The 23,163-nt window shown below is 36.0% G+C and overlaps 1 protein-coding gene across 12 annotated transcripts; it reads left to right on the top strand.

Annotated features, from left to right (window-relative positions):
* Positions 1-22,047, top strand: LOC136772197 (phosphatidylinositol 4-phosphate 5-kinase type-1 alpha-like). 12 transcript variants are annotated; one of them, XR_010822420.1, is made up of 19 exons: positions 1-643; positions 1,542-1,576; positions 2,818-2,946; positions 3,253-3,501; positions 3,602-3,754; positions 3,833-3,997; positions 4,064-4,279; positions 4,363-4,589; positions 4,701-4,836; positions 4,952-5,039; positions 7,891-7,953; positions 9,672-9,749; positions 10,577-10,630; positions 11,086-11,511; positions 14,066-14,276; positions 14,366-14,577; positions 15,368-15,448; positions 16,242-16,345; positions 20,276-22,047. XR_010822420.1 is itself a non-coding variant. In XM_066725009.1 (18 exons), the coding sequence occupies exons 1-18, from the start codon at positions 532-534 to the stop codon at positions 20,285-20,287; spliced, it is 2,670 nt and encodes an 889-aa protein (XP_066581106.1). In that variant the 5' UTR covers positions 1-531; the 3' UTR covers positions 20,288-22,047. The 12 variants fall into 12 exon arrangements, 11 of the variants coding, with proteins under 11 accessions (XP_066581106.1, XP_066581102.1, XP_066581101.1 ...); XM_066725009.1 differs by lacking the exon at positions 15,368-15,448; XM_066725005.1 differs by lacking the exons at positions 15,368-15,448; positions 20,276-22,047 and adding an exon at positions 18,543-20,047 and having other exon boundaries at positions 4,366-4,589; positions 4,704-4,836.
* Positions 22,048-23,163: the final 1,116 nt, after the last annotated feature.

Here is a 23,163-nt window from a genome sequence, read left to right as displayed (position 1 = left end):
GGTAAAGAGGTAAGGCCGTGAAAGGTGATCGTGTTCGGGGGGTGTGAGGGGGCACACTCGAGTCGTCCGTCGGTCACTCTAATCGGGGCAAGGAGGAGAGACGAGGAGGAGAATTGTCACACAGAGCAAAGCGGAGCAGAGTGAGTCGTTGTGCATGCGGGGCAGTGGCAAAGGTGGCTGACGAGACGAGTTGTGGGTGTCTGGTGTGGTGTCTTGGCACTCTTGTGTGTGGCCCCGTAGTACACCATACACGCACACTCACTCTACGAGTTCCAACCAGCCTAAGGAAGAAGGATTTCGAGGCGTGAAACGGATATTTCCGGGAGAGAGGAGTTGATCGAGAGTTCAGAAAAGATGCAACGCGAAGTCGTGCGTCGGTTTCGAGAACCGTTTTGAAGGATCTCTCGCCAGGTATGATGCAGCATCGACGGTCACGTCCTACGACAGACGAGGAGCGTTTGGGAAACTGTCAACAAGACCAAGACGATCGTCGTTGTGTATAAGTCGGAGAGTGCGCTCGAACAACACAAAATGGCTTCGGGCGACAATGTGGATGTGATCGAGGTGGTCGAGACAAGCCTGGCAGGGCCAGCACAGGCCTTTGGTGACCACTCGAGGCAAGATCAGTCAACTGACGAAGACAGTGAGTACAATTCGAACCCTGGCCCATTCAAAAACTTCCGAAATACCTTCGAATACTGTCGTTGCAGACATAACCTACAAATGCATGATCGCGCATGCAAACCCTCCTCGGTAGCCCCAGAATTGCACAAGTTCATGACTGTTCACGACTGACTGTATAGAACAAATTTGGTTTATGACTTGCCACGCGAGAAAGCCCTGTTAGGTTAAATTTGTCGAATACGCTAATAGCGTCCTTCGATCGATCCAAATGAATCTTCGACGACGTTTCCACCGCTTGACGCATTTCTCTCCCGATCGAATCCACATACACGCGCATACCTTATGCATTGTCCTTCGTACTTTAAGCTCCGTCCGTCTAATTGTAATCCTGTCGGCCATTTGACAGCTGACGGGTATCACCCGCTTGATTCGAATAACAGATCACAGCGCAGCTTATAACCTATAACTATATCGATCAATTCCATTTCACCTGTCTCTCTTTTCTCGTTCCCCAGAATTTCTCAGCCAACGAAAATATCACCTGGACATTGCCGATATATTCCTAATTCCCCCTGGTTCCCTTACCGCGTAACGGTAAAATCAATTATGGTCACTCGGGACTGCCAGTGGCACGCGTTTAATTTTTCACTCTTTAACATTCGAATGTCCGAGCATTTATCATTCCCGCTACTTGCCTTTTTCTTTCTGCATTCTATGAAAAACATCAAAGAGTATATATAATATCACACATTTAGTCGCTTCTCTTATACCGTGCAGATAGATTTTCAAAGCGTAATTCGCATGTCTATGTGAGTTTAAAGCGAGTTTAACTTGCAAATAAGCCAACCATGACTTCCGAATCCTGATAAGGCCGACTTTATCATTAATAAAACATTCCTTTTTGTATGCTTTTGCAGATAAATCTACTGGCGAGAGAACAACAGCGCTCGATGTAAGTAATCAAACATTTTGCAATAGTTACTAATCCAAAATAGCATCTCTATCATTTGAATGAAACACGAAATTCTTGTTAAGTTTTGTATAATTGGGAGTATATTTGAAGTTTTCCTCTAGCGCGTTCTTTCACATATGATTCATCATCAATCCAATGATTACCAACGAACAATCTCCGATGACTAATACGGTACTCTATTTGGAATTGTAGAATGCTCGCTGTATTCTTTCGTGTACTACTGCACAGAACGATAAGAGAAACTACATCTTTTACTTGTTTACTTTTAACTGTCATTTATATATTGTACCAGCCACAGACACGATTTCATTGAAACTCATTTCAAGCGAGATTTTAATCGGTCGATAAACATTTTTTCTGCTCAATTCCTATATAAGTATTGAAATTTCTCACTGCACTACAGTCGAAAACAATTCGAGTTTGTGCTTTATATCATATATTTAATAACAACGGTTGAGAAACCAAGCTTGAAAACCGATTAGATGGCTCCAGAGAACTTCCTCTTAGCTTCCTGTTTGAACTTGATTGTTTCAGTAAATAGATGCGCTCATTAAAGTTGAAATCAATTCTATTTCTGAGAGTAACGATACCACGTTCGTCATTACCCACTAGCAGTATCCCATGTATTAATAGGGACAAAAACAAGAGGGATGATTATAGTATTCGTGCATATGATATCCTTCGTTAATTTTCTATTTATTACTTTACTATTTATCACGAAGCAAACAAGTCAATATTCATCTCTATGAAAGAGGAAACGATATAGATATACTATATTATAGTTGGGTGAGCGAAATAGGCGGTAGGGAGGGGGGCTGCTTAAAAAAAAACAATTGAGACAACCACTTCGGCTGTCACGGATGTCAGAGTCTTTAATAGCCGGAGGAGTCAATCGGTGTGCCGCGTTTCTCGATGTTACACGCGCTAATAAGACTAAGATTTCCAGACTTGATTACATTTCCGTAATTATCTTTTCTCACAATAAAATGATTCTTCGGACGTTCTCTGATCTTTTCTAATAAATCTAACAATTATCTCGGGAATAGAAATACCAGTTTCCCAGTAACAGTTTGTGTCTCTTATTTTTATTTTATTTGAAAAGTTTTTATATTTAGTTGAGTTGTTACGAGGGGAGACTGACTAATCTATTTATAATATTGATCCCTATATATTTTTATTGATTAATGGTTTTAATTAATAAGGTGTATTTTTTCTTGCAGAACTCGATAGCACAACATGGTACTGCAGGACTCAAAACCCCCATGGGGATGTCACGGAACAAGTCGGAGAGGGAGAGAAAGATCGGCCACCGGCGTGTTGGCGTGGGTGGAGAGATTACATATAAAAAAGTAAGAAATTTTTCCAATTTAATTTTAATACAATTTTCGATCTTAAACACCAGAGCGAGATTAATGTTATTGGACGGTCGATTGTTGAGTGTAATGTCACTTGCAGTTTTCGACTACCCAAACGTGGCCTGGAATTCTTAGCATCACGCTAACTTAAATGACAAATATTTTGCTCTATATGTGATGGAAATAAATGTCTATTTCAGTTTTTTCACTTAGTAGTTAGTCATTCTCTGGTTCAGCGAGATCCGCTTTTATACTTGTATATTTTTTCGTCATACTGTAAACGTAAAAATATTCTTCTAGATTCAAACCACGCAAATCATGGGATCTATACAATTGGGAATACAGCATGCAGTCGGTGGTCTAGCGAGCAAGCCGGAGCGTGATTTGCTCATGCAAGATTTTATGACGGTAGAAACAACCAACTTCCCCAGTGAAGGATCAAATCATACTCCGGCGCATCATTTCTCTGAGTTTAAATTTAAGAATTACGCTCCAATTGCATTTCGATACTTCCGAGATCTTTTTGGTATACAGCCAGATGACTTCTTGGTACGTATATATAAGTATATCAGGAAAAAATAGTATTTAATCCACTAATTATATAAGTAAAACTTTTTAATGATACATCCTATAACTTGCACATATTTAGATGTCAATGTGCAGCGCACCTCTACGCGAATTGTCTAATCCTGGAGCGAGTGGGAGTATTTTTTATTTAACGGAGGACGATGAATTTATCATCAAGACTGTTCAGCATAAAGAAGGGGAATTCTTGCAAACTCTTTTGCCAGGATATTATATGGTATGCTATAACATATTTATTATCGTTACTTTATTTCCAATTTCAATTCATGCATAATATCTATATTGCATTTTGCAGAATCTGAATCAAAATCCTAGAACATTATTGCCAAAATTCTTTGGCTTATATTGCTACAGATGTAATAGTAAAAATGTTAGATTAGTGGCAATGAACAATCTTCTACCATCTGCTGTAAAATTGCATCAAAAGTATGATTTAAAAGGATCGACGTACAAGAGAAAAGTAAGCAGCTTATATCGTTGTCAATGATGGAAATGGAATATTTGTAATATTTTTTTTTTTTATTAGGCATCTAGAAGCGAACGATCGAAGTCTTCACCCACGTATAAAGATTTAGATTTTATGGAACATCACCCAGAAGGAATATTTCTTGAAGCTGATACATACGGAGCTTTGGTAAAAACGATTCAACGCGACTGTCGAGTGTTGGAGAGCTTCAAAATCATGGATTATTCTTTGTTGGTGGGAATTCATAATCTTGATCAAGCGGCACGGGAGAAAACTGTGAGCATTTCTTCCCCCAAATTGTGTTTTTCCTACGCAAATCACTTGGTAATGATACACGTTTAGAATGAACATTTCATTAGCAGGAGCAACGCTTATCTGCTAGTGCGGATGATGAAGTCGATGCAATTGGAGGTGAATCAGGAGCTTTCATACAATCGGAAAGAGAGCGGGAAAAGGAGGACCGAGGGGGAGCAACAGCTCTTAACCGATCGAGAAGCATTAATCGCCAAAGGTTGGTCGCTCATAGCACAGCGATGGAAAGTATTCAAGCAGAGAGTGAACCAATCGACGAGGAGGACGATGTACCGTGAGTATTTCATAGAAATTATCCAATAATTAATAATCCAAGTGTTTTTACATCGTTGAGTTTGGATAAAAATTGAATATACATTGAAATTTATCGATTTTCTGTCCCTAGCAGTCCAGGTGGAATTCCAGCCAGAAATGCTCGGGGTGAGCGACTCTTACTTTTTGTCGGTATCATTGATATCTTACAAAGCTATAGGTTGAAGAAGAAACTCGAGCACACGTGGAAATCAATGATACACGACGGTGTAAGTAACAGTTTATTGTATCTATTTTGTAAATATGTAAATTATTCTATCGCGCATGCATGTTTCTCGGGAAAATATGAGTTTTACGTAATCAAAAAAATTGGAATCATTTCAGGATACAGTATCAGTGCATCGACCAGGATTTTATGCGCAACGTTTTCAGGATTTCATGGCCAAAACAGTATTCAAGAAAATACCTTCACGTAAGTACCATCCCAGTCAGCCTCTGCTAGCAAATTTGACCTCAATGTTAACACTCAACAAGGCTCATTCCTAATCTGTAAGTTATCAGGGCAGGTTTCCGATATCCAATGCTCCACAATTCTTTGTCCTTTAGCTCTTATCTGTAATTATAGATATAATTTAAACGTAAATATTCCCTAAGTCATAGAACAATGTATATTTTTTTAGGCAATAAGGTTACTCGGTTAAAAAAAGTGCCAATATTTTGTGCTAAATCATGAGCAATGTAGCCGAACATACGTTTAGATGTTTTTACACTGTATCTCAAAGTTTTATTAGAATTGGGGCATAAGAATTAGGGCTCAAGCATAAAATTAACGGTGCTCAAGGAGATACTTAACATTTGATAATAATTCGAAATAACGATGTAATTATTATCTTGTTATTTAAGATGCAGATTCCAATTTACATAGACCAGTAAGACTTAGGCTAGAAAATATATATGTATGAATATATATTTTCAGGCCACTTGTTACGATTGCTAAGAAACGTCCAACGTCCATATTTTACTCACCGACACTATATACTTTTTAGTAATTAGCTTCAAGGTCATCTCAGGATATCAATTGGAACGCGATAAGTTTTAGCAGACATTAGCTCAATGCTATTTGATATAACGTGTTTCGATTTTTATTTCGAGTTCCAGTGGTAATACTTTTTTCTTGTAAATTTAAGAAACGGAAACTACGAACAGAATATTAGATCTGTTGCTCCGCACATTCCAATTTACTGTAAAGCGATTTTAACCGTCCAAAGTAATATTATGTTCCAAATTTCAGAGAGATTTTTAATAAGATTTCTAGAGTAGCTAATCAGCTGTTAATTGTAAATAAGAAATACAGTTATCTCTAAAACGGGGGAGTAATCTGTATAAGACTACGCTACAGTAATCAGTTCTCTAACTAGAGTATCCTGTGTTGATGACTCAATTAACACCCTTGGGTTTTGTTTGGTGTAACTAATTGCTAACACAGAGTACATATTTTAAATTTTATATAATATTTTTTTATTACTTTTTATTTCTAATAAATACTGCCTTATAATTTCAAAGCTATTAATTTACGAACAAGAACTTAATTTTTATAACTTTCGTAATCTCATTTTAACACGGATAATGATTAGTCCACTGGTGTCCACGGATTCAGCTGAGTATTATAACGCTAAAGCAAGGTCAATGTTAAACATTTTAGCGATAATTGGCATAAAGTATATAGGTAGAGTAAAATAGTAACGAGATATAAGGTCATTTTAAAACTTTAAGTTAATAGGTAGAGAATTTGTACATTTTTTATATAATCTTAATGAGAGCTATATTTTACTAGTATAATATTTTTGTACCGTTCAAATAACAATTTGTCGGTATTGTGTGGACTTTTGTTGGCCAATCCCGATAATAATCGAATCTACTGCCGAACAGACAAAGTTCCTTAATCAAATAATCATGTGCCAATGTTTGACGAAAATTTTCCTGAATTAAGTATCGAGAAATTCTTAATTCGAGATTGAAAGCTTCCAAAACAGAAAAATCGCTATTTTATTAAAACAGATTATTAGGTAGGCATTATTCAATGAAGTACATTATCGAGAGAGGAAACCAGTAGGATGCACAGATATGCATGATACTTCGGTGGAACTTTTTATCTTTCAAACATTCTCAATCTAAATATTTTTTTGTCTTAAAAATTTCGCTGTATCTTTAGAGAATATATTTGTGCAGTCTACAAATTAAGTAGACAATTGTGATAAGTAATGCCAGATATACGTATATTTTTTCCAAGTTTAGTAAATAGAGTTGCATAGTTTTAATGATAAATTTGTTAAAGCGATTTTATAATGCCACAGTTATTTTAATAGCTATGACATAATAACATCCGAGCGAGTAAGAAAAAAAAGTAGTGTGAAGGCCATTCTTGTAGTGACGATATTCAGCTACTATACCATACGTGGACACCAATGTACATACTTATATATTTTACAATAAACAAATTCGCTGTTTACAATACCATTTCATTTATAAGCCCCCCCATGTACACTTTAGCTTCATTATTTTCTCTGCACAATCAGAACAGTTATTTCATACTACCATTACTACCGCTAGGGTTAAAGCTAATGCTAATACTAACACATCTACTTGTATATTATAGGTCTATACTTAAAACCCATTAGCACATTAATTATTTTTTTAACAGTCAAAACGACTAGCCAATGCAATTATTATAAATATTCCCTGTACCATAAGCATAAATCATTACTATAGTTATTGATTTTTGTATGCACTACAATCGCGTTACACTTTGTACATGTTTTAAATACCATGCAATGTTTCCTGTTGTTTGTCAACTATGTTTCAGTTCATAAGGATTCCTATTATCAATCGTTCTGTTTGCATTATCTTTGAGTTTATACGCTTCTCATCAAGTACAATCGAAGGAAGCCTGTAAAATGAGGAGACGCATGAATAGCGTTGATTGAAATATTTATTTCATTTGAAGCTATAGAAATCATTTAACAATAGACGATACTAATCGTCGGTTTTAAACATCGGAATCTTCTCTACGAGTTACATTATACTCTATTATACGACACGGTCCTCTGCTTATATCCGTTTTTTTCTCTTTTTCTTTTCTTTCACTCTATTCGATGATTATAAAATTTTTTATAAATCTGTTAAATAATTTGGTATTTTATCATTAGCGATATATGATATTAGCTAAATGTGATGTTTCTGTGTCCCGTGCACTTCTTTCCGTGTCGACCCTTGACCTGATCTGACCTGCTACTGATCGAACCTCGAAAATTCAATACCAAAAGTGGACCTGCCTGAGATTAAAGGACACCATCGCAAATTCCGTAACCTCGTCACCAGCTACATAGGTAACTCTGTCTGCTGTCTGCCTGCCTCTTTCTGTGTGTCTATGACTGTCGTCCAATTATCTATATATTGTACCACATTTGATAATGTATGCGCTGGCGTTTTTACTGTTTTCTACGCCTACTTCCTGAATGCACACTCCACATGAAACTATTGGATCTAATGTTACATCCTCCTAATCCAACCAAGTCGACTCAATTTAAGCTTGCTTGTGTAGCAATACCAACTTATTCAGAAATTCACAAATACTTCAAATGACAAGCTGTCTATCGAAGGATTTTCAGTTTTTCTATGCAGCTCGCAAAGTCGTATATCACGTCAATCTGAGTTTTTTCAGTAAAGAATAAAACATATAGTCTATTGATCGATGGCTCTTCGTTAAAATTATTTGCGAATATCTGCATAGGTTGGTAACCCTATTTTAAGTAGGCTTGAATTAAGCATGCTTGGTTGAATTTACCATAAATGTCTGGTCTAATCATTTCTATTTCTCTGCTTGTACTACTTCGTATGATTTTAATAACTACCAAGTTTGATCGATATACTGTGGGTTTTGCTTTAAATGAATATTATAATAGTGGAATGTGATTTTCTCAATCTTAAATTGTGGTTTGGGGTTTTGTCATTATTACTATGTCTTCTGTAGAAGTTTAATTTTTCCCACACCATCCATTAATATTTCGTTCCTTATCGTGCAAAAAAAAAAGTTATAATTTTATCAATTATTATAATAATTCTGCTCGTCTATTCGTCATACTATTTAAAAAAGAACATTTCTTTTATGTTTTTATCTATTCGTTGAACACCCACTCGTAGATTTAAAAAATCTATTTATATCACGTAGCCACTCGAGCCCCGATATCCATCTCAAAGCAAGCTTAGATAATCTCAGCCTCTCCAAATTTAAGAATAGGACTTACCAGAAAATAGATACTTGTAAACTGTCATCTATATTCCCCATATATGTATGAAATTTCCTAGATTCGTCGTAGGAACCTACTTATTCTTTTAGGTTCATTCAATCGTGCAGCAATTAGTTAGCCTAGACACATACCCTATTTAATACTTATCCATTTACCTTTCAGATTTTATCATTAGCCAAAAAAATGAACTGTACTAACGATCACTGTCTTATTATTATTAGCACAATATTCCTGTATAAGCGTACACATAGATAGGCAAGCGAACATTCGTTTAGGCATGGGTAGTATTTAATATTTATATTCGCCATGTATTTAATTTTGTATTTAATTTTACTTAAGCTAGGATATGCGCTAAAATATAATTAATTGATTAATCAGTTATTTTACTTATTTCAGCAGGTGACATCGATGCTTTCAGTGTGCCAACTTCACGATACACTCTTACCATTTTCGCTTATATACACCGCTACGCGTCTTTAGCATTTTCTATTACGTATAACATGATTGTACTTGTTATACTTTGTGGCACAATACAATTGTTTATTTAACTTGTGACATATTTCTCTAACTCTCAGATTGCCTCGAGAAATCTGACGCTCTAATAATAAAACTTTTCAGTTGAATTAAAATTCTTCAAAATACTACTGCGTAATATAAATGTTTCTTTAACAAAAAATATAAGCTTATTTGCTGATAATTATGCTTTAATTAAGGAAATTGTATTACGAGTTCTGAAGCGAGCAGCTTCCTAAATGAAAAGAAAAAATACATATTAAATAAAGTGATTTATGTTTCAGCGTTAAAGCATTCCCCTTCGAAGAGAAAAAGTATAACACGACCGCTGAGGCCACTCGAGGGAGATTTCGACTCGACCGGTAAGCTAATCAAGTTCATTGCACAATTAACGCTATAATTCTTTATTATTATTATTATTATTCACCATTTACCTGATAAATACACACAATTTTATGTCAGTTTTTAAAGAGATATTTATCCAAATCTAGAAGAAATTAATTGGAGAGTAGATCCTCTTTAAAGATTATTTCTCACCAATGCTCCTTAGAGTAAAAAAAAATGATTTTTCTGATTATTTGTGGTGAAATTCACACGAGTAGACAAGCACGATGAACAATGTAAGAAGCTCAGTTATGATATTCCCAAGATTTTCGTCTCTAAAACATTCACAAGACTTCCCCTGTATGACATTGCTGAAACTTCCCCATGAACCCATTTGTCCTAGTTGTATACATCAGACGAATTAAAGAATCGTTTATCATCAAGGTCGTCCAATGTGTATGTAGCTTGCACACTGGCATATATATATACATAAACTACATGTGTCCAACGCACAGTTGAAATCAGATCTTTAAGGCAGAAGCTATTAAATGAAATGTCAATTTTATGCTTCCTTTCATGTGTCTGCGTTTTTGATCTATATATCATCGTTTTGTTTGATTTTTTTTCTCTCTCTCTCTCTGTCTCTCTCGAGAACACGAACGTCTCTTGAAAAATCATGTTTTTTCTAATGAAAATTTTTTGTATAAGGGACAGAGAACCGTTTACCAAAGAGTTCGAGAAAATCTAATATTTCAGAAACCACATTTTTCTAACGTTTCATTGTAAAATCAGATTTCTCTCTCCCTTATCAATATGAACGTACAATAAACACGGTAATGGTACATAGTGTTATATCGTGGTTTAGCGGTGGCGGCAACTGGTGGTTCAACAATGCATGCTACGTCACCTACCAAAGCTGGTGAGTTTCATATAACGATCACTTACCTTCCTTTGATCTTCGATTATTCATTATCAATTGTAATCTCTTCGAATTCTCTCTGAAGAAAAAATTAATTCTTCCAAATGATAAAAAATTACTACGGAATAAATAAACACGAATAAATTTTCACAATGAGCAATAAATTTGATCAATATCTGCTGCATTATTACAATCGTAATATCATATAAACAGACGCAAAGCAGTTAATGCTTTAGATTCTGGATTAACGTTAGAGAAATTTTCGATGAAAGTTGAGCAGAAATTAGAGTGTATAAAAAATGACATGCTAGCTATACTTAAGAGCGGAATGATGAAAAGTTTACATGTTTTGATAAAATCTCACCCGGCTCGTCTGTTCTTTCTCTCCTCGCATCCCCTTTACTGCCGTTGGCAACAACCCGATGATGCAAATAAACGAAATCCAACGCGCAAAGTGGTGAGCCCGACGGAAGCTGCAGCGAGCACCGGAAGTACGAAGATGCCAGCCGGTTCCATTCCGATTGCAACATCGACACCTGTCAATCTGGCAACGTCGACGAGCGGAAGCCTCAGTCCACCGCCACTGAGCGTCATCACGACTCAGGCTCAGCACCAGCACCCTCATCATCATCATCATCAGCAACAAACACCAACTTCACAAACGGGAGAATCGGTTGCCGCGACGAAAGTCACGAGCTATCCTGCAGTATTGAAGGGCAGAGCCGGTGCCAGTCCACCCAACCCCAACCTGGTACCTTCTGGCAAGGTGCCACCTCCCGTACCTCCTAGGGGAACGGCCTCCAGGGCTGCCAGACCACCTCCCGACGACCATCGACACTTACCGCCCGCTACTTCCGTTTCCTCCACATCATCCAGCCGAGGTGACGACGCTGATCTTATCGCCAGACGCTACTTGCATGAGACTTCTGGCCCTTCGCACTATTTCCCATCCACTCTCCTCCTCCTCGATACGACTCTTGCTCATCCTTCAGGACCACGCGACATCCCTTCACGCGCTGGTCTTTCCAACAAACCCACCACCACCACCACCACCGTCACTGGATGCACCGATGACACTTCCAATGGCGAAATGCATGCTGCAACGCCTGCCTATTCACTTCGAGTGCAGCGAAACTACTCGAAATCCTACTCCAACCAGAGCTGGAAGCAATCGATGAAGGTATCCAGTTATAGCTGGAAATGGAACCATGATATCGAAGAGGAGGATGGAGTTTTTAGAGTGGAAGCTAACGATAAGGGTCGGATCGAAAGAGTTGCCCCGAGAGACGAGAGACACTTGTATGTCAATATGTGCAGTGGTCGGTCGAATTTGAGTAACAGCAGATGGAGTATAGAGGAGGATTTTTTGAGCGTTGAAAAAGTAGCGGATTCTTATATCATTCGCACGAGTCCGTACCCTTTTAGACCGGAGCGTACAAAATTTAGATATACCGCTTCAGGTGGGAATACATCGACGACGGGCCACCTTCGACCACTTACTTCGGTTAAGGAGACACTCAAACCTGAAAAGGATCATAGAATTCGTTTAAATAAATTTACGTATTTTATCAATCCTGCCTCGATACCTGAATTAATGAATTACAAAATGTCTCGTAAAGATAAGAAAAATTCGGAAACCTATAACGAGAGGATAAAGCGAAAGCAGAAGGAAATCGAAGCCTCGATCAAAACAATCTCTGCTGTGACGAACCAGCGTAAAAGAGCCTTGGCCGATTCTAAAGCGCAGAAAAAAGAGGCTCCCTCTAAGAGAGAAAGAGCCATTGAAGATTTGAAGCAGAGTCTGCTGAAAAAGCGAAGGAGCAGCAAGATACTCCAAAAAATTAAGCAAAAATCAATGAGAAAAAAGTCACTGATAGCCTCGAATCTACAAGTAGTCCATACTGCTGCTGATATGAGTAATAAAATTGAATCTTTGAAGGAAAGCAAAAATTTACATCTCTCGAAGAGCGTTCAACGAGATGCGAAAAATGATCGATTTCATTCGATCGATCCTAGTAGAAGCGAAACGTTTCCAAAGTCAAATTCCACGCCACTGATCAGCGTTAAAAGCTTTGCTGACAAACACCCGAATCTTGATCCATACTTAGCTAAGACCAAATTTCTAGTTCGTGAAAGAGTGAGGGAAATCGAGACAGAAAATAGGAATAAGACGAAGAGCTTAAAATTTTGCGAGAAATCTAGTCAAAAATCTATGGACAATCGACAAATGTCTGACGATGAATACAAGAGAAAGTTGGATATTGAATGTTGGAAAACTGAAAAGCGTATCCTAAAGCCCAACTCATCCTTTCTGCACGGCTACACATAGGCTGTGTTGTTTAAATTAATAGTTCAACAGTAAATAGCATAAAGGATCGTATCAAAAAGTACGCAGCGGTGTTTAGTTAGTTTCCTTGCCTTTCTTTCTTTTGCATGGCCATGCAAGCACGTTTCATTTTTTTTGTTTTTTTTTTAGTGTATCCTTTGTTGCATCTCATTATCCTGATCGTATATGTTAGGTATCACTATGATTCATAGGATAGTCGACGTTCCCACAGAGAGGTAAAATAACAAATTAGCAAATTTTTATTTAAGCAATAAAACTGACATAGTATAGCACTGCATAGTATACATATATATGCATTATAATCTGTAATATTTGAATATGCGTTATCACTCTTGCGACCAAAGAAAAACTATCTGGTGTTAGTTTGCATTTTCAACGCTCGTAGTGACGCCAGATTTAGCTTTTTTCTTTAGGTTTTCTCTCATTATTATTATTACAGATTTGTTCACTCGCTTAGAACGAAAAAATAAATACTAATACGGTTTTAATTTGCATGATAAAGTACTCTTACAAAACAAAGTTCCTAATGAAAGTATGTTACTGCTTTTTAGATTTGAGATAATGTTTCTTATTCATCTTTGTTAAGAAGCTGTTTGTGTGTGTGTGTGTGTTTATTTGTGTACGACAATAAAGAGACGTTCACATAATTGCACTTCGTTTTATGTATATGTACATAGTAAACCAATGGTATGAAATTCGTTTCTTCCATGGGCTATTTTCACAGTTAGGTATAGTTTTTTATCGCTTGCATTAAAGCGGACCTGTATAAAGGCTCATCGTACACCTGAATATGCTCTACCTGCTAATCCTTCACCGATATTGCCTTTCTTTTTTCACAAGCTACAATTTTTGTTCTTCTGCTGCAATTTTCCAAAAATTTCCCTATAGATATATATATATATATATATATATATATATATATCATGTTTTTGGAGTAGAATGTGCAATTTGTGCGTAAAGTTCTTTTTAATATTTGAGATATACTTTTTTGAAGGACGTAACAAAAGTAACAGAGTAATCGTGTGATTTCCCTGACCTGGAAGTATATTTGATTTTTGTTAGGGCTAATGGTAGAACGCTTTTTGTAGGTGGCACCCTTCCTTCCACCTGTTCCACCCCGCCCCCGCCTTTTGACGATGCAGTGCGCTCAAACGACCAAACCTTGGCTTCTGGCGGTCATCTTCAGCAAACAGGAACACCTACCATTCTCACAAGCAGTATGGCTTCGCCACATTCTAAACAAAACAAGGTTGTACACCATGTAACCTTGACGAAACCTTATCATCACGATGCAGTAAGGTGAGTCGTACAACACTGGTCTATTTCTCTGTCAAAGTATATCGTTGAAAGTGTGTTAATCGGTGAATTAATTATTTATTCATTTTTAGTATATCAGACGTGCACTTGGAGAGTAGCGGTAGCGGAAGTGGCAGCGGTGGAAGGGAAACAAAATCATCGTTAAGCGTTGAAAGCGGTGGTAGTAGTAGTCGAGGTGGTGGGCAAACGTGGACTCCACCTGCAGGCAGCGCGGAAGGCTCGACGCCCACATGGACAGAGGGTACACCATCTTTCACGGAAAGCTCCAGTAGTGGTGACATAGGTAAGTTCCTCTTAGCGCTTCACCTCTACTACAACAGCTGAGGAAGGGCGTCCAATCGATCTGTAAATGGAATATCTTCTCTTCGTCTTGGAGATATCTTCGTTATCTTCCTCTCTATTTTATTCTTCGTTCTTGTTCTCTTTCTCTATGCCTTCCACGGCGATCCTTTCCTCCAAGACACGATATAAATCTGTATTATAGGTTCTCTTAATTAGAGCGATTGTACAAGACGTGTTTTTAAAAAGGGAAGATGCATCAATCATATTCAACAATTGCCTTGACTCTTATAAGTAACAAATTCAAGCATGCCAATTCAGCATTGTATACATACATGTATATTCGTTTTACATCCAACACATTGTGCAGAAAAATGTGAATTAGTCCGAAGGAACCGTAGAGTTATTGTTCAATGAGAGTATACGACTACTATTACTATATTTTTCATTAGGTCGTTTAGTTCTAACGCTAGATCCGTTTCACATGTTAGATTTAAAGCTTTGCGCAGCGCAATATAGCTAATTGTATATATTTAATTGTATCTTCGAGTGCAGATACTAGGCTAAATGTTAACCTTTCCATATCACGAATTTATTGTAGCCAAAGTAACGACCATTGACCTTTACAATGCTTTATACCGACGAAGACCAAAGATGAGTTTACGAATACTCGAATTCTGTTTATAGAGGTATTTAATTGTACTATACTTAAGTAGAGTTATCGATGATCAGCCAAGGAGAAAAAGATCCAAGTCTCAGTGCCTATACCTAATCTCATTGTCTATATGTTTTAGATTGTATTTGAAGGTTGTCGTCCGTAAGTGTTGAAAGGAACCACTCGTAGATCTTCCTCATCTCTACGTAAAATCTTGAACGTAAACAATATTATTAATTATTCGAAAGTGCCTGCAAATAGAGAATAAGAACACAAAATACTCCCTCTCAAAGTTTATAATTAAACTGTAGCTTATGAAACGTATCGCAACGAGGCAGTCACTTTCCGAATAATATTAGTCTGTGATGCAAATAATTTCTCTCTTTTTTTATAGTTGAGAATCCGTAGAAAAAAAAATACTATATTTATGATCGACTACGTGCATATCGAAAATAGTTCTGTTTAGCAATATTAGGAAATGATGTATACTGCATCATCATCATCAATTTTTTTCGACAATGAGAGCGACAATAAAGCAGACATTCCAAAAATACAATGCCTCGCTATCTGGTCACTATTCATTAAACCTTTAAACACATTTTTTTATATTCTCTGTTTTGACCTTTACTTTGTCTATGATCTGACCAATGATATCGGTAGCCCAGGAATTGCTGCTCCATGTTCTTTTTCTTCTTCTCTATTCTAAATATGTAACAGACTCACGTACACTACCTTTCAACACGAAACACGCTTCTTGTCTGGAACAAAGCACCGTTTAATACACAATCTTACAATAGTTAGTTAGTTTACTAGTCAGCATAGTTTGTAAAAAGAAACACTCAGAGTGCTGTCAGCCATCTGATACTGCATTTTCAGGCATATTTCTTGATTAATTAATTTATTGTAACATCTCAGTTGTTAGACACGCTTTATCACTTCAGCATGTAGCATCATCGTCAAGTTGCTACCAGTTAAGATTTTTATTGGGCTGTGACGATTTGGAATACTTTTAGGTTTTCCGACCACACCGATCAAAGGCAGAAATCATCGGCACGAGGACGGCGGAAGAATAGCGGCTACCGTCGAAGAGGCTCTCGCCAGTCTCACTACAGAAATGGTAAGTTTACCAACATATCACAATGGTAAAAGATGAAATAGGTATGTCACGCTAAAGCCGAACCTGTAGCACTTTACACACAGTTTACGTCTGTAAAATTAATGCACATTGGACATAACGTGTCTGTGTAAGTAACTTGGTCTAATTAATATCCATCTTTCCTTTACTAAAAAAACCTCGAGATAAGGAGATAACGAGGTACATGCCTTTTCGTCTTTTTCGTTATGATAACGATCAATTGAAATTGTGCGCATTTATCCCGAGTGGCCGAGGGTTTTTCCATACTTTAATAGTCACTGGCTTCGTGACGATATTTCGTAACGAAAACTCATGAATTTAATTATGTTATATACGTCCTTGGCATTTACAAGCTGAATCATCGCTTTCGGGACACTCCCGTTATCAATGCACAAAACTTACCAATTTCGCACTATAGAGGAAAGTTTACGGTAAAACCATATACACTAATACTCTAGCCAGTAATCTCAACTAGTTTCCTTTACGGCTTCTCCAGAATCACATTCGAAGCGTTTTAAAATTTCCAACGATCGTCGCAATGTACTCGTATTATTCGTAACTAATGCTAAAGCAAACTTTCTGGCTTTTGGGTATATAGTATATATATATATATATATATATATATATATCTAGTATAACACGAAATGTAATAACATCGGGGAGTGGTACTATATGTTGTGGTACAAAATTAGGAATTCAATTTTGAAATGCTTCGTGCGTGAATTCAGACGTTCTGAAAGCTTCTCTATTTCCATAAATTAGGAGGTACTGCAGCGAGAGTGAATGTGCATCTCATCCTCTAATCCCCGTCAGTGCGTGTGCAACTGTGGATGGCCTGCACAATCACAGCGACGAATCCTCGAAAGTGAGAGTCAAACGGTTTACGAAAGAGATAGGGGGAGAGAGAGAGAGAATTTAAATTTTAATATCAAAAGAGAGCTCTTCTCAATCAATATGTGTACATATAGAAACGAGTAAAATATGAAGCAATCACGAGTTTTCATACAGAAAACTCGTCAAGTAGCAAAAACTTGTAGATTTTTTAGAATTAATTTTGAAGAATGTACTCACAGTCGGAATCTCTTTATTGAAACGACGGATTAGTCGTTGTACAGACGAGTGCGATTTTAACATGACAAATACGTATAGTATATATATATATATATATATATATATATACATCTAATACCATCGGCCTACAGAGTTAGACAATTTAAAAAAATGGTTAAAATCCATCGTATACTCATCCCTATTTCTTTATTACTCATACGTAATAATACGTTTTTGTCATAATCGCGAGCTCGACCGATGAATAAATTGCTGTACTTCCTACATTGCTCGTTCCACAAGGAGACATTAAAATGATCGTTAAAGGTTTAGATCGAGACGAGAATATTAGTGGACAATTGAAAGAACAAAGTAATAGACTGTAAATAAATATGTAGCTCATTTTAGAAGCTCCGCTGATTTTTTTCATTACCAATATCTAACTACTGTTATGTACATGTACCTAATGTGTGTCTCAATTTTATCCATATCTGTATGTAATTATGCAAAAATTCGCATATTATATGAAGACAGTAATGTATATTATATTCCAATGTTGCGGAGGGAAGTATTAAAGAAGAGCGAGGGGTCCTTATATGGTAGATAGGATCTGTGTAAATCTATGTAGTCGAAGAGAATAGAAAAAAGAAAACGTAAATGCGTTGCTACTGTAGGTTCGAGAATATAACGAGCGTTTTATGAAAAGCCAAAATGTTGTTCAATTAAACGTATCACTCTTAATCACCGCATTAAAGAAACGACACAAGTATAAAATTTGGTGAGATGTATAGTCGTATCGGAGTTACGGACGAATTTTTCCTTTCTTTGCAAACATCCATGTTCTTTTTTGTTTTACCCTATGTTAGTATTGAAATCAATGTACTCTTGAAAAGAATCGTTTTTGCAGTCGATCGACGATCCGTCGCTTTTGCTTTTAGCTTGTGATTTCTGTTTGATTATTTTGTCTTTCGACCCCCCGCAGCTGGCATGACCATTCTTCCCCGATTAACAAATCCCGATTGTTCTAGCTTTTATAAGTTGTAGTTCAGTGGTCCTCTAACGTTATTTTCGTATATTTTCCTTATTTATTTTTTACTGGTTCTTTTATTTTCTGCTGGTTACATGTATACAGAGACAGATAAGTCGTACGGAACCAGGTGCAACCGAAGAAAGTACAACTATTTCTGTATATCGTCAGCTCAGAACCAGTTTGAAACGCTCCGGTTCCCAACACGTAGCGATCATGAAGACCGTGCAAAGAGCCCTTAGTGTTCGTCGACGAGAGCCTTGAAGTTTCATTTATTCGAGTAAAACTGCACTTTGAAAAGAAAGTTATCGATCAATGTGAATTCTCCTCAGTATTCTATATGTATATAAAAATATATATATATATATATATATATATATCTCACGTTACCGATTGTACTAATAACTACAAGAGCGATATATCTCCTACAAATGTAAGCTAGGGTGGACTTTGGTTAGTCTTTTTAGTTGGTATATATATATATATAATCTCTGACATTAATCAAGTGAGACTCTGTTAACTTTTCTACTCTTTTTCAGACAACTTGTGTAATATTCTGTTTAAAATGACTTAATCTTGATTATATTTTGACGCATTCATTGTACTTAAGAATATTCAGATTTGTCAAAGGCGCTCTTTAAAAGAATGAAAATTATATAAATGCATTATTAGTAAGATAAAAGGGAATGAGAGTGAAATAGGATATTCTTTGATTCAGGTGTCGTGTAAACGTGCCAAGGAATTGACGGTAGATTGAAAAAATTAATTATTATTACTCTAGGCAAACTTTTGTAAATCGTGGAGACAAACGTCATCACGATTAGGAAAGTACTTCCATCTTTGCATTTTTTACTTAATTTTTTATTCAATGATAATTATTGATATTAAACCAAAATCAATGTATTAAAATATTTCAGTTTTTAGAGTTACTAACGCAATAAGGATCTGTGCAGCTGTATCACGTGCATAGAATGCTTGTTGACCGAATATCTCATAGTATCTTGTAGTACGTAAGGTGTGCAGAATATCACTCTTTTGCAATATGTAGACAAATTTCACGTTATTTGTTAACACTCTCATATGTCATATAAAATTCGTAAATTAGCCAAGACATCTCCAATATTGAACGTACTTATCAAATTGTTGTTGTTAAAAAGTTTATGCTTCGATAAGTCAAATGAAAGCTTTTATTTTTTAATGCGCTTGTTGTTGCAGATATTTTTTAACAGCTTAGAAATATTAAATCTCTCAATAAAAATATACGTTTTATATCGTAAAATGAGAGTGGTAATTGTGAAGAAAACTGAAGCAGTCGATGAACTGGAAGAATTTTCGTGTATAACCAGTCAATTATTCACACAAAAATTTTCTGTTCAACAACGCCACGTCTTCTTCTAATGTATACAAATCTAACTGTTATGAAATTATGAGATTATTGCATTACCTCTCCTTGTCTGTTAACGCCAATGCAGAATAATGTTATTTAATTTCACTATCCGGTGCATGGCATAACGATGTTATCGTGAATGAATTGTCACTTGACCGAAACATTCGGTTATATATAAAGCAATTGACATTATTTAAATAAAATATTATTATTATTATTATTGCCATTGATACGATTATTGTAAATATTTATTTAGCATTATCATTATGTTTAGTACTATAATTGCGTTTGTTTAGAATACTTTTTTTTAACTCTTAATAATTCTATTCTTCAGTATCAGTAAATTTTTTTTATAAACTATATAATCTTCATACCCTCGGCGCACTTTATTTTTACTTCATTTCCGAAATTCTCTCTTATCCTGTTTATTTTTTTATTTAAACCCTTTCAGACCCATCTGTAGACAAGAGACAAAGAGCTAGTAATAAAAAAATGCAGGAATGAGAATTTTGCCGCTGGAACACAGTTCGGAGAGCAGCTGGTGCATTTAGAAAGCTTCGTAATTAAAAACGGAAAAGTATTTTAATTACTGTAAGTTCATTCCTAGAGTTAAGTTTTGAGATGATAACTGGAATAAATAGTACGAGGATACTTCGCAAGGATTCAAGTAGTAGCAATGCGGCTTATAATGTTCTTAAAACATTTTCTTTATTTTCTTTTTCCAACGTACATATCAAAATTGATATTAACAAATTAATGCGAATCCACATTATCTCGAAAGTATGATGCTGCCTGTCTGATATAATAATGGCATTTTTATTTATTTTTGTAAGGATAATTTTGTATTTTCAGTTTTATAAGTCTTCTATAACATATTCTTATTTCTCTCTACGTGAATTTCTATAATTGGTTACGTAGTATCAAGCCAAGACTGCACTATTTATTTATTTATCAATGGACATGTGTGCGATAGTCTGAGTATTTATGTATCACGCCAAAAGCGTCAATTTATTCACAAGAAATTGATATTCACTCGATGCTTTCTTCTAATTTGAAAAGTCAATATTACATATCAATTTACCGAAATCGTCGAATGAAAATTTATTAACATATCGATATAGTTTATGTAATTAATTTGTTAGGTATTGCGATTGGATACATGGTGCAACAGAAAAGTTTGAAGACTAAACCTAAAAAAAGAAATTAATTGTGATTTTCATGGAAAAGTGCATCTTTTATTTTTTTTAGGTAAAGACCTCAAAACTCTCCTGTCGTACCGTGTATGTATCTCTATGGTGTTTCAAGTAGTTTCAACCAAAAACTGCCGCATCATAATTTTTTTACCATCTGATATTATGTATAGACAAAGATAAATTTATGAAGTTTGTTGCGAAAGTGCAAATTAAGTTTGATAAAATGTCAGTAATGAAGTTAGTGTTTATAGCAATTAAATTATGAATGCTTATGGACAGTTAGATTATCATGAGAAAGAAAATTCTTTTCAAAATGAATAGTTTTTATAAGGCAGTGCTGCTTCAATCATTAAGCTGTTTTATGCCGTTTTCAAGTTAATTGATAAAATTGAGTCCTCTAATTTACATTTATTTCGTACGATTACATATATTGTGCAATAAAATAATGTCTTAACGTATTCGCGCTGATTTTTGATGAAATGAGTATAAAAATTCATGGGAGAAATGTCCCCAAGTCGATAGTCATCTCACGTTGTTAAGCATCGCATGAGGAATCAATGAATTTCATGGTAATGAATGAAATTAGCGTATAAAAGAGTATCGTTAATACTTTGTATCCTCGACGTTTTGCTCGTGGCAAAACGTAACGAGGGAATTGTCTGGAGAACTCGGTGTTACTTGAAAACCTTGTTCAAGTTCGCTAGAAAAGTTCCTCGAAGCAAATAATTCTGTACATACGATAGCATATATTTAGAGAGACGAATCTTTAACCCTTCCTCTATAGCCTTGCATGTAGGACTAAAATGTATTTATACCTACGTTTAAAACACATTATGAACGATGCACGTATCACACATGCATATAATGTATTATACAATACGCACGCATGGTCCTGCGTAAATCTGCATTTTGCGGCATTATGTCGCAATATATCTCAAAAATTGATACCTCATTTTCGCGAAATATTAAACGAAAATACTAATTGTAAAATAAGAAGGAATAAATTATTGTTGCGTCCTATTTATTTATACGTAAACGCTCATTATTTGTTACTTACCAGACTCTTATCCCACCTCATCCAAATCTCTATACAACTAGTCTTGCTCTCGAGCCAAGCAATGGCCAATAACGATTTATCAGAGTGAAATTTTATATTTGGTTTGTTTCAAATTAACGAGAATGACGAGATAAGGACGATTGAGAAGGTGACTCAGTTCACTTATATAGGCTTATAAGACTCAAGTTGAATTGGGACAGAAGCAGAATACTTACGACCTTGCTGTTTCGGTAGATCCTTCACGAGGTAAGTCAGTATTAAGGACTCTTCATCAGCCTTAATCTAAAAATGTACATAAAACTTTGTTGCTCAATTTTCGTCACAAGAGAGACTTAATGGGACTCTGCTAAAATTATAACGCAGAAGAAATTGATTAAGGCTGTTCGTGGACTGAGCGATCTTCATCTCTGATGAGCTCTCGACTACCGGTAAAAAAAAAACACGAGTATTGGAGGAGATCGGAGCTTATATCAGTCAAGGCTGTAGCGAGACCCTTACCTACTTTTTCCTTATATGGTGTCGAATCAGCCCGGTGACTGTGTGAGATGTAAAAGAAGTAATATTACGCAAAGCGTTTAATTCACTCTTCGATTAACGCATAAAAAATATTGCATCTTTGTTGAAGTAGATAAGAAAAGCGAGGAATCGAGTTTTCCTCGTTGATTCGCGAAACTTTAGAAAAATCTTATCAGTCATTTCTGCCTTTCTTTGTAGCCTTTTAAGGCATGCTCGATGATAGAAATTGATAGACCAATTATTTCAGAAACAGACACATTGGAGTATTCGATCAAGCGTTTGACCATGGCACGAGTTTGTTCAAGGAGATCAGCAAGGTATCTATACAATGACCCCAATGCCAAAATTATACGACACCAAATGGAGCTTTCTCGTCGAAATTGTAATGTTACTTTTACCAAAGGTTCATCTTGCAGCTACCTTCGCGCTGCTATTCTCTCAAACCGTTTATAGCCAGATGGTCCTTGAGTTCCAAACTTCAATTCTTATAACTTTGAACACATCGACGATAGTCGTAGTCCAGTGACAAATTCTTCGAGAAAAGAGATTTAAAAATATCTCTCTCTAGACTCA

Source organism: Prorops nasuta, unplaced genomic scaffold, assembly GCF_024137725.1.
Source record: "Prorops nasuta isolate Cenicafe-Biocafe unplaced genomic scaffold, Cenicafe_Pnas_1.2 PNAS00003, whole genome shotgun sequence".
In the NCBI taxonomy this organism is placed as follows: domain Eukaryota; kingdom Metazoa; phylum Arthropoda; class Insecta; order Hymenoptera; family Bethylidae; genus Prorops; species Prorops nasuta.
Note: the sequence above shows the minus strand (reverse complement) of the source record. Positions and strands in the feature narration are given on the sequence as shown.

Excerpts from the sequence above, each read along its gene's own strand:
- LOC136772197 (XM_066725002.1), top strand. The coding sequence starts at position 532 with ATGGCTTCGGGCGACAATGTGGATGTGATCGAGGTGGTCGAGACAAGC. Across the intron at positions 1,577-2,817 it reads AGAGAACAACAGCGCTCGAT|AACTCGATAGCACAACATGG; the intron begins GTAAGTAATCAA and ends TTTTTCTTGCAG. Across the intron at positions 10,631-11,085 it reads TACGTCACCTACCAAAGCTG|TGGTGAGCCCGACGGAAGCT; the intron begins GTGAGTTTCATA and ends CAACGCGCAAAG.